General features: G+C 42.5%; 1 protein-coding gene across 2 annotated transcripts in view; it reads left to right on the top strand.

Annotated features, from left to right (window-relative positions):
* Positions 1-14,454, top strand: part of IPO11 (importin 11) — a 315,892-nt gene that overhangs the window by 90,005 nt on the left and 211,433 nt on the right. For both annotated transcript variants that reach the window (XM_072136983.1, XM_072136974.1), the window contains exons 13-16: positions 3,211-3,301; positions 4,780-4,827; positions 5,706-5,811; positions 8,229-8,355. In XM_072136983.1, the coding sequence (XP_071993084.1) occupies positions 3,211-3,301; positions 4,780-4,827; positions 5,706-5,811; positions 8,229-8,355 (372 nt within the window). The remainder of the gene's footprint in view (positions 1-3,210; positions 3,302-4,779; positions 4,828-5,705; positions 5,812-8,228; positions 8,356-14,454) is intronic.

Consider the following 14,454-nt stretch of genomic DNA (forward strand, 5'->3'; position numbering starts at 1 on the left):
CAGAACGATTCCTACATTGTGCTGCTCGTCTTTTTCTTTCCAAAGTTATGGGACTTTCTGTTCCGAAAGTGTATGACAAAAATATTTCAACCGAGTGAACCGAGACTAATATCTGTCAGTCTATACCCTGAAGCTGAGGCCAGTTAGTTTGCCCACAAATCCCATGATGCCTTGTGTTCTCTCTCTAAGTAATTTAGCATTAAATCCATTTAGTTTTCCACAACTAAATTCAGTGAACAGTGCACATACAGGATGTATATGGTGACAGCCTGGCAGCTTCCATCACCTAGAGGAGCAGGGAACATGTAATAAGTGGAAGAAATCCAAGTAAACCAGTTACATTAAGTCTATAGCATGTGCTGTGTGAGCACAAAGGGTTAATAGCTTATCTGTACAGAGCTGATAGTGCTGATGACAAGGTGGTGGAGGGAAGCAGCTTGAGGTGCAGAGAGAGACAGAGAAAGTTCTGTAGAATCACAGACTGGGATGGAGGAACTAATAGCGAACAGGGGAGATCTTGTTCCTCACTATTCTGTGCAGGAGACTTCTATATCCACTGTCTGGAACACATCCAGCTCTTCTTCATACACAGAAACCTTTGTCACATGACCTCCTCCCCTATAAGCAAGGAGCAACAGCACCTCCCCTCCCATGAAACCGACTGAGAAACAAAGTATCGACTCCAGCAATGAGTTAATCTGAGGGGGATAGCAAAGACACTGCTGCAAACAGATAACAAAGGTAATAAACATAATAGGCAAAGTTGATTTACATCCCAAGAACTTTTGATTTGTGGAAAAAAAAACAGCATCATGTTGGTCCGCTGCTCATGAGACCTCTTCTTCCAATCGCTGGCCTTAGCATCACTTAAAGATATGACTTAGCGAGAAGATCAGAAGGCTGTAGCCTCCAAAAGTGACTCATCTCAGACAAAAAAAAAATACTATTTTTCTGCTGCATATCACTTTGCATATCACTTTGGAGATGATTTTTAGCCACTTTTTTTACTTAAAAGAGGGTATTTTAGAAACAATATTTCATACCGTTCCTGAGGATGCCGGTAGTTGATTGAGCTCTCGGTAGTGTGCCTCTATAGTGAGCAAAGATGCAGTAAATTTGCCTTTTGGGTATGTACAAATAAAGAAAATACCTCATCTTTTTATGGATTCCCCTAATTATCCTATTATATATTCTGTTCTTTCTTACATCTATTTCCTAATTCATGTAAAAGTACTGTAGGTAACAGATGGAATCCCACATGTCTACAAGTCCTTGTTGTACGCGTCTCCTGCCATAAGATCGTTTAGATTTTTATCCTATTTATATGAAATAAAAGTCAAATTGTCTTAAATGTTGTAAATTTTTTTGCTTACATTATGTAAAACAACCCAATTCTGGCTCTTATTAAAACATCATTGGTTAAGAACAGCAGGACCTGTCACATAATGACTTCTTTTTGAGGGAAGCAGCGAGCTCTGATTTTTATGTTTTTCAAGCTCTGCGCTTAATAGACACTGGTCGGATGTAGATGGTTTAGTCATTTCAGTAGTTAGTGCAATTAAAGGGATACCCCCTTCTTTATCTTAAATGATTGATGGACAGAGGACCCACCTATCTCTACAATGGTCGTACATCTCGCGATCAGTGTAATTATAGAGTTGACCCGACCACTGCACATGTGCATTTCTCTCTAGTCAATTGGTGTTCCAAAAACGGCCAACCACGAACGGCCAATCACAAACATTTCATACCTGACTGTATATGTGGCAAGCAAGACATTAAAGGGAGCCTAATAGCAGTTTCTACTAACCTTTTTGTATGTTGTTAGTAGCAGCAGGAATGCGCGAAATACATTTATATTCCAGGATTGTAGCTGGACTTGATGCACTGTGGTTCACTCCTGTGTGAGACATGTTTAGATATTAGAAGAGAGGGGAGCCTCTGCTAGTTTGGATGTAGAGATCAAAGAAAATACCCGTGTGAGGACATTCCTCCAGTTCTCCAAGTCCTGCTAAAATCCTGGAATATACATGAATTTTTCACAGTCCTGCTACTACCAATACACAGATCTCCAGGGAGAAAGGCTTACACTGTAAGCACTTTCTATGGCCCAAACTGCTGGTAGACTTGCTTTAAAGATGTGTGCCCTGGTACAAGCAGCCAAACTAATAATCCCCCAAATGGCTACAGAAAGAACTCCCAAATATTAAAGAGTGGTTGGAATTCTTAGATAACGTCTTCCGCTTAGAGCAACTAGCTATTTGGCCAACAAGAACCCACAATAAATATGTTAACGTATGGACCCCCTGGAAGAAGTTTAGGAATCCTAAACCACTAGCTACTTGTTTGCAGCCATCATCTTCTATTTGAACAGTCCTCCTTGTTATTATATGCAGCAAGTATATAGCAACTGTATATCTCTGCTGTAGCAACAACAATAATATTTTCATAAGGTCACTAGCTTAGAGGTTTTCTGTCGGTCACATGATTGCGATCATTGTTGTTTTTTTTTATTACTGAACTCCCACCACCAGGAAGGAAAGGGATCAAGTTTGCGATTAACCAACGACAGGTGCTGCCTTCAGTTTTTTTAGTAGCTTTCCTTTAGAAGGGTTGTCCAGTTTATTCAACAGGAAGCTTCATTGTTTACCTCCTGTGCATGGTCATGTGATGTCACACAGGTGCACGGCTCATTATATCCCTGGTCATGTGATGTCACACAGGTGCACGGCTCGTTATACCCCTGGTCAGGTGATATCACACAGGTGCACGGCTCATTATATCCCTGGTCATGTGATGTCACACAGGTGCACGGCTCGTTATATACCTGGTGATGTGATGTCACACAGGTGCACAGCTCGTTAGTGTCACATGGGGGCGTTACTTCTACATCGGCGTATGATAAAGTCCTCACCCCTCAGTGCCACCGGATACATCAGGAGGTCCTCCCTGGCGTTGGCCGTGCCTGGTGTAGAATTGCACTACAACCTGCAAATTCTTACTCTTGAAAGTTGACAAGGCTTTAGGGTGTAGGGCGCCCCGTTCCGGCCCATTCCACCGTCAGCTATGTCCTCTTATGGCTAAAGTGCTGAATTGCCGGTAATCATGATTCAGAAGTATTTTTATTACACAACTAATATAAATTATTTGCTGGTAGTGGACAAACCCTTTAAATGTTGACAAATATTATTCCCTTTGTTTTCTCTCCAGCCTTGTTCAGAAGTGCTGTTCATGGACATTTTCCATGAATACAGCCAGACGCTCACTCCCGTGCTCCTAGACATGGTTCACACCCTTCAAGGTAGGTGTCTATTATTAACATGACATAGAAATGACGTGCTGATGGTGTTAGGCAGATTCTATTAAACTTAAGAAATAGAGGGAATTACTGGAGTTCATTTTCTTTCAATGTATAACACAATGGGGCAGATTTACTTACCCGGTCCATTCGCGATCCAGAGGCGCGTTCTCTGAACAGGATTCGGGTCCGGACGGGATTTATGAAGGTAGTTCCTCCGCCATCCACCAGGTGGCGCTGCTGCGCTGAAAATCATCTGAATGCGCCGGAATACACCGAGCTGGACCAGGTGAAGGTAAGCGCTTCCCAAGCGACACATTTTCTGTTTTTAAATGTGGCGGTTTTTCCGAATACGTCGGGTTTTCGTTTGGCCACACCCCCGATTTCCGTCGCATGCATGCCAGCGCCGATGCGCCACAATCCGATCGCGTGCGCCAAAATCCCTGGGCAATTCAGGTACAATCGGCGCAAATCGGAAATATTCGGGTAACACGTTGGGAAAACGCGAATCGGGCCCTTAGTAAATGACCCCCAATGTTGTCTTTCAGATTTACCTTTAATTATTCTAGTAGCGTAATAATGTGATTGAAGTGCGAAAATATTTTGATCACAAGAAGCCCATTACTAAATCTCCAACAATGACATGAATTGGGGTCCTTCCATTTATCGTATTTCTTATGTAAGCTCTTGCGAACACATATGACTGTTTGTACTCTGTAATGTAATATTATCTTTGTCCCCAATGATTTGTAAAGCGCTGCAGAATATGATGGCGCTATATAAATAAAGATTATTATTATTATTATTGATCAAAGCGGTAAAATTCAAGATTTGGTGGGCCTGTGTCCCATATTAATATGTCGTGATGGTCACTCTGAATATTACGTCTATGGGACTGAAGGAAGTAGCTGACATCAGTTGTTGGCTTTTTTGTCTTAAAGTGAACCTGTCACCAGGAATGCCATTTTTAGCTGGTGACAGCTTCTTATAACCTGTGCTATGCTGACTTTGCAAATGCTTTAGTTATTATTCAGAATTTTTTTTTACATTATCTGGCTCCCAGACAGCAGCGTGTGTTCATGCTGCAATGATGGTTTTTGATGCCCTAGATGTGGACCCTCTTCTTCTAGCTTTCAGCCCCAAATAGGACAAATTACTCTTTATGCTTTCTCCTCTTCCTGTACTTACTGATTCACTCAGCACCTTCTTCAGCACAGCGCAGAAAGAGTTGAGATGCACAATGCGTCTTCACAGCTATCTGCGGATGAGCCGCCTGGTTGCTACGCATTTAGCTTGGTAAGTGACTCACTACAGCGCATGCGCAGATGACAGTGAAGATGGGCGTCTCCACTCCTGCGCTGTGCAGAAAAAGGTGCTGACTGTGCGAGTTTCGCTGCGGTCGACGAGTATAGGAAGAGGAGGAGGGATGGTTTTTAAACTGGTCTTTTTAAAAAATTCTAATGATTCATGTTTTTTTCCAGGTCCTACTCCATTAGAAGACTTAAATGCAATACTTATTAAAGATACTGGTAGGTTACATGTGTTAACCGTAAATCAATGTCTTTGCAAACATATTATGAATCAAAATGCCTCTCTTTTATCATTTTGTACATAGTGTCCTGTCTGCAGGCTGCATGTTATAGAGCAGGAGGAGCTAAGAAGATTGTTCATAGTGTCCTATCTGTAGTCAGCATGTTATAGAGCAGGAGGAGCTGAGAAGATTGTATATAGTGTCCTATCTGTAGGCCGCATGTTATAGAGCAGGAGGAGCTAAGAAGATTGTTCATAGTGTCCTATCTGTAGTCAGCATGTTATAGAGCAGGAGGAGCTGAGAAGATTGTATATAGTGTCCTATCTGTAGGCAGCATGTTATAGAGCAGGAGGAGCTAAGAAGATTGTTCATAGTGTCCTATCTGTAGTCAGCATGTTATAGAGCAGGAGGAGCTGAGAAGATTGTATACAGTGTCCTATCTGTAGGCAGCATGTTATAGAGCAGGAGGAGCTAAGAAGATTGTTCATAGTGTCTTATCTGCAGGCAGTATGTTATAGAGCAGGAGCAGTTGAGCAGGTGGTATATAGTGTCCTATCTGCAGGCAGCATGTTATAGAGCAGATTGAACATAGTGTTATCACCAGGCAGTGTGCTATAAATTTCTTCTCCTGCAGCCTTACAATAATAAAGCTCTACTTTACGGTTTATTCTCAAACATGTATATCCACAGGATATACTATACATGTCTTCTACACTCTCCTCTGGTTTCATCTTTATCAATATATACCGTAGTTTAGATGCAAAGAATGTACTGTATAAGAATCCTCTATAAAATCCCTGCCTTCTATGATATCAGTCTTGTTCTTTATTTTCCTCTAAGTACAAACACTTTTCCCCTTTCTTGGTCTTCTCTCAGTTTACAATGCTGTAGGACTTGCTGCATTTGAATTATTTGATAGCGTGGACTTCGATGAATGGTTTAGGAGTCAGCTGCTCGGAGAACTGCAAATTACCCATGATAGGTAGGAACATTTCATCTATCTCCAATGTGAAATCACTTTTATTATGTTGTGTGCTGCCTATTTTTCTCATATGATCTATGATTTATACCACATCAGTAACTCGCTTTATGGCAGTGCTGCAGCAGCGAGATGAAACGTTCAGATGTGTATGTAACATACCGGGGGCACAAAGTCCCGAGGTTATAGTATTACAAGTTACTTTATAGACGCTTTCATTTATCTTAATAACCAAAAAATTACTTTTTATTAGTTGTGAGGAGGACTAATACAATTTCATGTTATTAATCATTAAAGGGGTTGGCCACATTTCACTAAATCTCCTCTATTAAACATGTCCCTTCATATATATGTACCAGTGTCTTTGCCACCGATGAGAGGTTCAGAATTTCCCTGTTCTAACCATGCTGTATATATACACAGCTTTCTCTCTCACTGCTCTAGGCTGTCCTCCAGGCGTCACCCACTGTGTCTCTCTCTCTCTCACAGTCAGTCTCACTGAGACACAAAGAGGGGAGATGGAGCGAGCATGATGAGTCATAATTCTCCTGCTACAGCTCCTCCTATTCATTAGAGTTCAGACATGTAAACGAAGTACAAAAGTAAGTAGCAGGACTGCTGAATCACTTAATGAACACTAAGGGATTATCAACAAGGCACTAGGGCAATTAATGTTAAAGAGTAGCCAATCCCTTTAATATTAGTAGCTAAACTGTAGTCACAGATAATATCTGTATTAGAGATAACAGAATGAATTCTTAGATTTTGGATCAAATCTGCCATTGTCCTGGCACCAAATGGAATCTGAATCTTTTCAGATTTGCTACAGATTAATCTTTTTAAAATGACTGCTGTATTCCGGAGTTTAGGAGATGATATGTACATACAGTGGTGCTCGAAGGTTTACATACTCCTGCAGAATTTTGGCTTTTTTGGCCTTTTTTTCAGGGAATATGAATAATAAAACAAAAACTTTTCTACTACTCATGGTTAGTTGTTGGGTGAAGCCATTTATTGTCAAGCTACTGTGTTTCCTCTTTTCAGATCATAATGACAACCAAATAGATCCTAATGACCCTGAATATTCCCCCTCTAAAATCAATGACGACATCAAAGCTTGAAGTCTTTTGTGGTAGTTGTGGACGAGGCTCTTAATTTTCTCAGATGGTTACACTGCCCATTCTTCTTGGTTCAAGTCCCTCCTTATTGTGCATCCCGAAACAGCTGCATCACTAGAGTCCTGTATTTCACCTGATGTTATTTGTGGGGTTTTCTTTGCATCTCGACCAACTTTCCTGACGCTTGTGGCTGAAATTTTGGTTTTCAGAGGGAACCTGTCACCAGGGACCTCGTTTTCACTAAAGACACACTGTAAAAGCCCATGACACCTGCAGTGCAAAAATGCCCTTCTGCCTTTTCAAAGGATTTGCATCACAATATAATTGTGTGTTATAACTTACTCTTGCACCCCGACAAAATCCTGGGGTAGTCGTAGGGGCTGGGCTTTGGTTTGTATGCATTTCAAAAAACAACATGTGACTTGTCTGTACTGCAGGCTGCCTCCGTGTTTGTGCTCCTGTACAGCTCCTCCCTCCACACTGATGTCAGCTCTACAGGATGTGACCTCTGTGAAGGAGCAGGAGGGAGGAGCTGTACGGGAGTACCTGCAATTGGAAGGTTGAAGTCGCCTTGTAGGGAAAGGGGGGGAGGTTGCAGGGTTAAGGGATGCCTGAGGGGGGGTGTGGTTGTAAGACATATTAGGAACCAGTTATTTTGTTTTTAAGTACTTATGTACAAAAACATCAATACCGTTTAGATTACATGAGAAACATCTTTGCCTGAGCCTTGCCTGCATTCAACAGAGGGGAAAGCTGGGAGGTTGGAAGAGTAAGGGGTTTGATGGTAAGGTTAAGAGGTGCCCATGCGCCTATTCTGGTAGCTTATGTGAAATGCACAATTTAGTATCAATCTAGTCCTACACTTCTTGTAAAATATTTATTTTTTTTATCATTGTTGTCTTCGTTTTCACGTCATACTCCAAGTTCCCAGTTCACGTAGTTGCGTAGCTTGCTTTGGACAGTCAATATGGCTGACAGATCCTTTCCAACAGAGGGCTGTATTTTTTCCAAGGCTCCCAGAACTTCCCAAAGCAATGATGTGTCCTTCCTTCCCATCTGGCTAATTGTTCCATACGGAATATGTTGTCTTCTCTAACTATCCAGTCATTCAGTGTAGGGGGTTCTACCTGCAGCCATTAGACAGAGTCACTAGCCCAGCTGCCTGAATGAGGTGTGGGGCTACGTCCTTCTTGTGTCATGTAAACTTTTGAGCACAACTATATATAAGCTGACACAGAAGACACTAACAAGTCCTTGTGGTTGCAAGATGTTACTGTTACATGCTATTTCTTTTCCCCTAAGGTATAAGTTGCTACGAAGAAGAGTAATCTGGTTGATTGGACAATGGGTGGCTGTGAAATTCAAAGCCGATCTGAGACCTTCACTGTACCAAGCAATTCTCAATTTGTTACAAGATCAGGACCTGGTCGTAAGTTCATTTTATTACTTCACTGTATGTAGTGATACATGGCTATACCTCATACAACTACACAATGGATATGGCCAAGGGTGCATGTGTTCTGAATGAGAAGCGAGGAATGAGTTTCTGCCACATTCTTCTACCCCTGGCTTATCTCTCCTGTTATAGTTTAATGGAGTCGAACACCCAAAAAGACATCAGAAAGGACAATAATCTAATGTATATGGGCACCATATATTTGAAATTCATATATCAAATCTTGCTTTAATTTACATTTTTGGTTATGTTCTATAAATGTTTCCCTTAAATCCCTTCCTCATCCAATCCCTTCCCTTCTTTGGTTGAACTTGATGGACAAGTGTCTTTTTTCAATCGTATAAACTATGTAACCACACACAATAAGCAGAATGTATCAGACTGGCATGCGTTCTAGCAATGAATGATGCTTCTATAGCCTTCCTATTATCCAGTGATGTTTTCTTGAGAATGTTGTTATTAAGTATGTAACATTTGTAAAATTAATGTGGAATGAACTTTTAATGGAATGCGGCTCATTACAGCGAGTGGCAGTCAAGCCTTTGCTTCGGCCAAAAATAGATATTAGATGTCAAAGGCTTCGTCAATGAAGTAATTGGCGGTAAACTGGGAGGTGCCAGGAGCTGGAATGAAAGCAGATATGTGCTTAATGAGCACCGAGGATCTTCATTACCCACCAATATGTACATGAAACACGGCCCTGACACCAACGACAATGAGGGCTCCTTATACTTGCTGTAAGGGCTCTTCTAGTCTCTAATCATTGACTGCTCATATCTTTACAATGTCATGGAATAGACATATTTCACTTGGTATAAAAAGATTTGCATCTATCTATCTATCTATCTATCTATCTATCTATCTACCTATCTCATATATTTCTATCTAATATCTATCTATCTCATATCTATCTATCTATCATCTACTATCTATCTCATATCTATCTATCTATCTATCTATCTATCTATCTATCTATCTATCTATCTATCTCATATCTATCTATCTATCTATCTATCTATCATCTACTATCTATCTCATATCTATCTATCTATCTATCATCTACTATCTATCTCATATCTATCTATCTATCTATCTATCTATCTATCTCATATCTATCTATCTATCTATCTATATATCTATCTATCTATCTATCTATCTCATATCTAGCTATCTATCTTATATCTATCTATCTATCTATCTATCTCATATCTATCTATCATATACTATCTATCTCATATCTATCTATCTATCCATCTATATCTATCTATCTATCTATCTATCTATCTATCTATCTATCTATCTATCTATCTATCTATCTATCTATCTATCTATCACATATCCATCTATCTATCCATCTATATCTATCTATCTATCTATCTATCTCTCCTTCTATCTATCTTTCTCTATAGTAATTGGTATACAAAAACAGCCCCCATTCTTTCTTGTAGAAATTGCATAAAACATAGCTTTCATTTGAGATAATTTTTAATATTGTGTCTGGGGGATGGGGTACTATTGTAAACATTATTCTAATATACTTTATAAAGAAATTCTGCTTAGTTAAACTGTGTAGTGTGTCTATGAAGGCTGACTATATGTTTTCGTCTATTCTCCCTGTTTGTTTCAACAGCTCTGAGCAGTACGGGGTATTCCTTTCAGACCTCTCCCTTGTATTTTATAATGGCCATTTTCTAAAAGAAGATCCCTGCTCAGTCCTTTTTCCTTATGAAGCAAAAGTGAAAGTAAGAGACAAACAATTCTGTTAGAAAATAATGCTCAATGTAATACTGTAGCCAGGAAATGAACAGAAAGGGTTAAACTCACTTTAGCTGAGCATTGTAATCAAACACAGGGAGAGCAGCAATATACCCATAGTCTGGCTAAAAATACCATCTTCCTTATCAACACAGAGCTGCTACTATGGGGCACTTTGCACCCTGTTTTTTAGCAAACTAAGCAGGATTTCTTTTTAGTAAAATACAAAAATGTTAACGGCATTCCCTCAACACAAGATAAAAAATTAATATGAAAGCCATCACTGTTGCTGAGTAATGAGTGTTATTAGTTTTTGCACCAATTATACTTATTTGGGTGCTTTAATGTCTTCTCCAGGTGGGCTGGAGAAGACTAAATGGCATCACCCACCTGATAGAAGGGAGCTTTACTAGCTAACTACCAACAAAAATTCTGGAAGACCCCTTGAGTGCCGGTACATGGATGGCAAACCCCCCGACCTCACCCGAGACCCACTCCACCTCTACACACCGCCCCTCAATCTACCTCGCCCCACTTAACCCTCCCTCACCCCAACCCACCCCACCTCACCCTTCCTCACTCCAAACCGCCCCACCCCATCCCACCCCACCCTCCCTCACCCCACCCGAATCCACCTCGCCCTACCCCACCTCACCAGACCGCCCCTCACCAGACCGCCCCTCAATCTACCTCACCCCACTTAACCCTCCCTCACCCCAACCCGCCCCACCTCACCCTTCCTCACTCCAAACCGCCCCACTCCACCCTCCCTCACCCCACCCGAATCCACCTCACCCTACCCAACCTCACCACACCGCCCCTCAACCCACCGCCCCTCACCAGACCGCACCTCAACCCACCCTGCCTCACCCCACCCTGCCTCACCCCAACCCGCCTCACCCCAACCCACCTCACCCCACCCTCCCTCACCCCACCCGAATCCACCTCACCCTACCCCACCTCACCCCATCTCACCCCACCCCATCCCATCTCACCACACCTCTGTGTACTTACCTGGCTTCTGTGTCATGCCAGTACTTCTGGTCTTTTGGACCTGAGCCCTACTAGAAGTGTCGGGTTCACAGAACCCCTTTCAGCGAAATCTTGGCCTCCGCGCTTCACTGGACATGAAATGTGATATAAGAGGAAACTATGTACAAGGAGGTCACACACCTGCCACAATGAGTCCTCATTCCCCTCCACCCCCCTGTAGGTGCAGTATATTATATTTACTATACAAGTCACATAACATAATATAAACTTCTACATTACAGAAGGTAATTTTCCCACCTAGCGACTTGTGTCTCCCATAAATTATCTTGACGTCTAATCCAAAGTTTTAGCGACTTGAGAGAAGTTTAACAAATGGCAAATATCTCATTATTAATATGAATGCTGCGATATTCTCTTCTCCTTCACTCACCCAGACGCGGAGAAGTGGGTGACATAAACCACATTAGTAATTTGTTTAATTGGCTAAATGTTGTATCGTTTTGTCAGCATTGTTCCTGACAGGCGGCATAATGAATACATTTCACGGCTCGGAGCCGCTCCTCATTAAATATCTGTCAAGCGTTTCCTTTAGGTTTGCAGCAGCAGGTTTGTTTTTTTTTTTCAGCCTTTTATGCAGTAATAATTTTTTAGTATTTCTAATGACAGTAATTGAAGTAATAGGTACTGAGTGTTAATTGGTATTTATGAAAGTGAATATTCATAAGTAGTTTGCCTTTTAACGTGAGTGCTGATGTTACAGACTAGTCACATCGTGTGTATTGGGCAGGTGTTACATTATCTCCCTATCTTTTATATGGAACTGGAAATCGGATCCTCTGGGGTCTTACTGATCACTTTAATAGGTGCCGTCAGCTCCCCTGATGCTTCTGTTGTAGTAAATATTAGACTTTCTGGTAAAATAACAATTTTCTATCTGCTTTTCTTTGTGTAGTGTTATTCCTTTTTTTACATATCCTTAATTTTCTTTTTTATATAATTTTGTTTTTATTGGTAACCGGAGTACAAAAAGAAAACAGGAACGCAGTCCTTATCACATCAGTAATATGCATGAGAAATATCCTTAACATTCTCCTGATCTCCAGGATGTTTCCATATATATTATATTTTAGATGTTTATAAAAATAATTTTATAAAATGTGCACTTTTTAACATATCCACTTACAATAAATATGTTACCATATTATAATCATACCGGCAGTCTCTGGGTTGTGTACAAGCAAGGTTCTGTAGGTTTAATTTAAAAATATCTTTGTCAGAATACTAAATCATTTCAATACTTGATACACCGTATATACTAGAGTATAAGCCGACCCGAGTATAAGCCGAGACCCCCAATTTTACCACCAAAAACTGGGAAAACCTATTGACTCAAGTATAAGCCGAGGGTGGGAAATGCATTTGTCACAGCCCCCCCCCAGTATATAGCCAACAAGCCCCCAGTAGTATATAGTCAGCCTGCTCCTAGTAGCATACAGCCAGCCAGCCCCCCAGTAGTATATAGCCAGCCAGCCCCCCAGTAGTATATAGCCAGCCTGCCCCCTGTAGTATACAGCCGGACCATTCTGCCCCCTGTAGTATACAGCCAGCCCATTCTACCCCCTGTAGTATACAGCCAGCCCAGTTTGCCCCAGTAGTATACAGCCAGCCCATTCTGCCCCCCCCCCCCCGGAGTATACAGCCAGTCCAGCCTGCCCCCAAAGTGTACAGCCAGCCCAGCCTGCCCCTGTAGTATACAGCCAGTCCATTTTTCCCCAGTAGTATACAGACAGCCCAGCCTGCCCCCAGTAGTATACAGCCAGCTCAGCCTGCTCCCTGTAGTATACAGCCACCCCAGCCTGCCCCCTGTAGTATACAGCCAACCCAGCCTGCCCCCAGTAGTATACAGCCAGCCCATTCTGCTCCCTAAAGTATACAGCCAGCCCAGCCTGTCCCCAGTAATGTACAGCCAGCCCAGCCTGCCCCCTGTAGTATACAGCCAGCCCAGCCTGCCCCCTGTAGTATACAGCCAGCCCAGCCTGCCCCCTGTAGTATACAGCCAGCCCAGCCTGCCCCCTGTAGTATACAGCCAGCCCAGCCTGCCCCCTGTAGTATACAGCCAGCCCAGCCTGCCCCCTGTAGTATACAGCCAGCCCAGCCTGCCCCCTGTAGTATACAGCCAGCCCAGCCTGCCCCCTGTAGTATACAGCCAGCCCAGCCTGCCCCCAGTAGTATACAGCCAGCCCAGCCTGCCCCCAGTAGTATACAGCCAGCCCAGCCTGCCCCCAGTAGTATACAGCCAGCCCATTCTGCCCCTGTAGTATACAGCCAGCCCAGCACTTAAAAAAACAAAAAAAAAGCTTACATACTCACCCTCCGGTGGCCCAGATCCGCAGCGCTGCTCCTCTGATGTCATCACGGCTTCCTTGCGGCTCCTCTTCTTTCTTCTGTAACAGGCGGCAGGACGTGGCCATGTTATCTGCCGACAGGCGCATAGTATGACGCGGCCGCTGCCGACATCATGCTATGCGCCTGCCGGCTGTGAGATAATATGGCCGCGTCCTGCCGCCTGTTACAGAAGGAAGAAGAGGAGCGGGGAGCCGCTATGACAGCGATGCGCATCTGGGCCACCGGAGGGTGAGTATGTAAGCTTTTTTTTTTTTCTTTAAAGTATTGACTCGTGTATAAGCCGAGTTGAGGTTTTTCTGCACATTTTTTTGTGCTGAAAAACCCGGCTTATACACAAGTATATACGGTAAGTTTATGTTATATTACCTAGCTCCCTGCTGGTGAGTCTCGGGTGAGGGGGCGACTGCAGCCTATCAGTGCCTGTGTCTCCTCCTCACCATCCCCTCCCTCCCCTGCCTGCTCAATGCACATAACAGGAAGTGGGGAGGGAGCTGCATGAGTGTGGAGGAAAGGAGACTGAGTCAGGAACACAGGGTGAAGCTGCGAGAGAGGTCTGTTTGTTGCTAGGGGTCGTCTGTAAGTCAGGTGTTCTTGAAAAACGTTTAAAAAATGATGCAAGTGAACCTGAGTATCTCTGGGCTCCATAGATGTCAATGGAGCTTGGAGCACCTCAGGCTCATTTGGTCTATGGTCCTGAAAATAGAGCTGAAGGTCCAATAACTATAACGGGCATGATAATCTGTTGAAGATCTTATAACTTTTGAGCCACAAAGATATTGCAAATCAGATAATGTGGCAATCATTTTTTTCCACTCCTTTTTGAGTTAGACACCCCCTTATTTGGACTGCTTTAAAATGTTCCTGAAAGATGTAATAAATGTGGTGCACAGCATGTAAAACCGTTCTTGGATATCAACG

Source organism: Engystomops pustulosus, chromosome 1 (assembly GCF_040894005.1).
Source record: "Engystomops pustulosus chromosome 1, aEngPut4.maternal, whole genome shotgun sequence".
Lineage (NCBI taxonomy): Eukaryota > Metazoa > Chordata > Amphibia > Anura > Leptodactylidae > Engystomops > Engystomops pustulosus.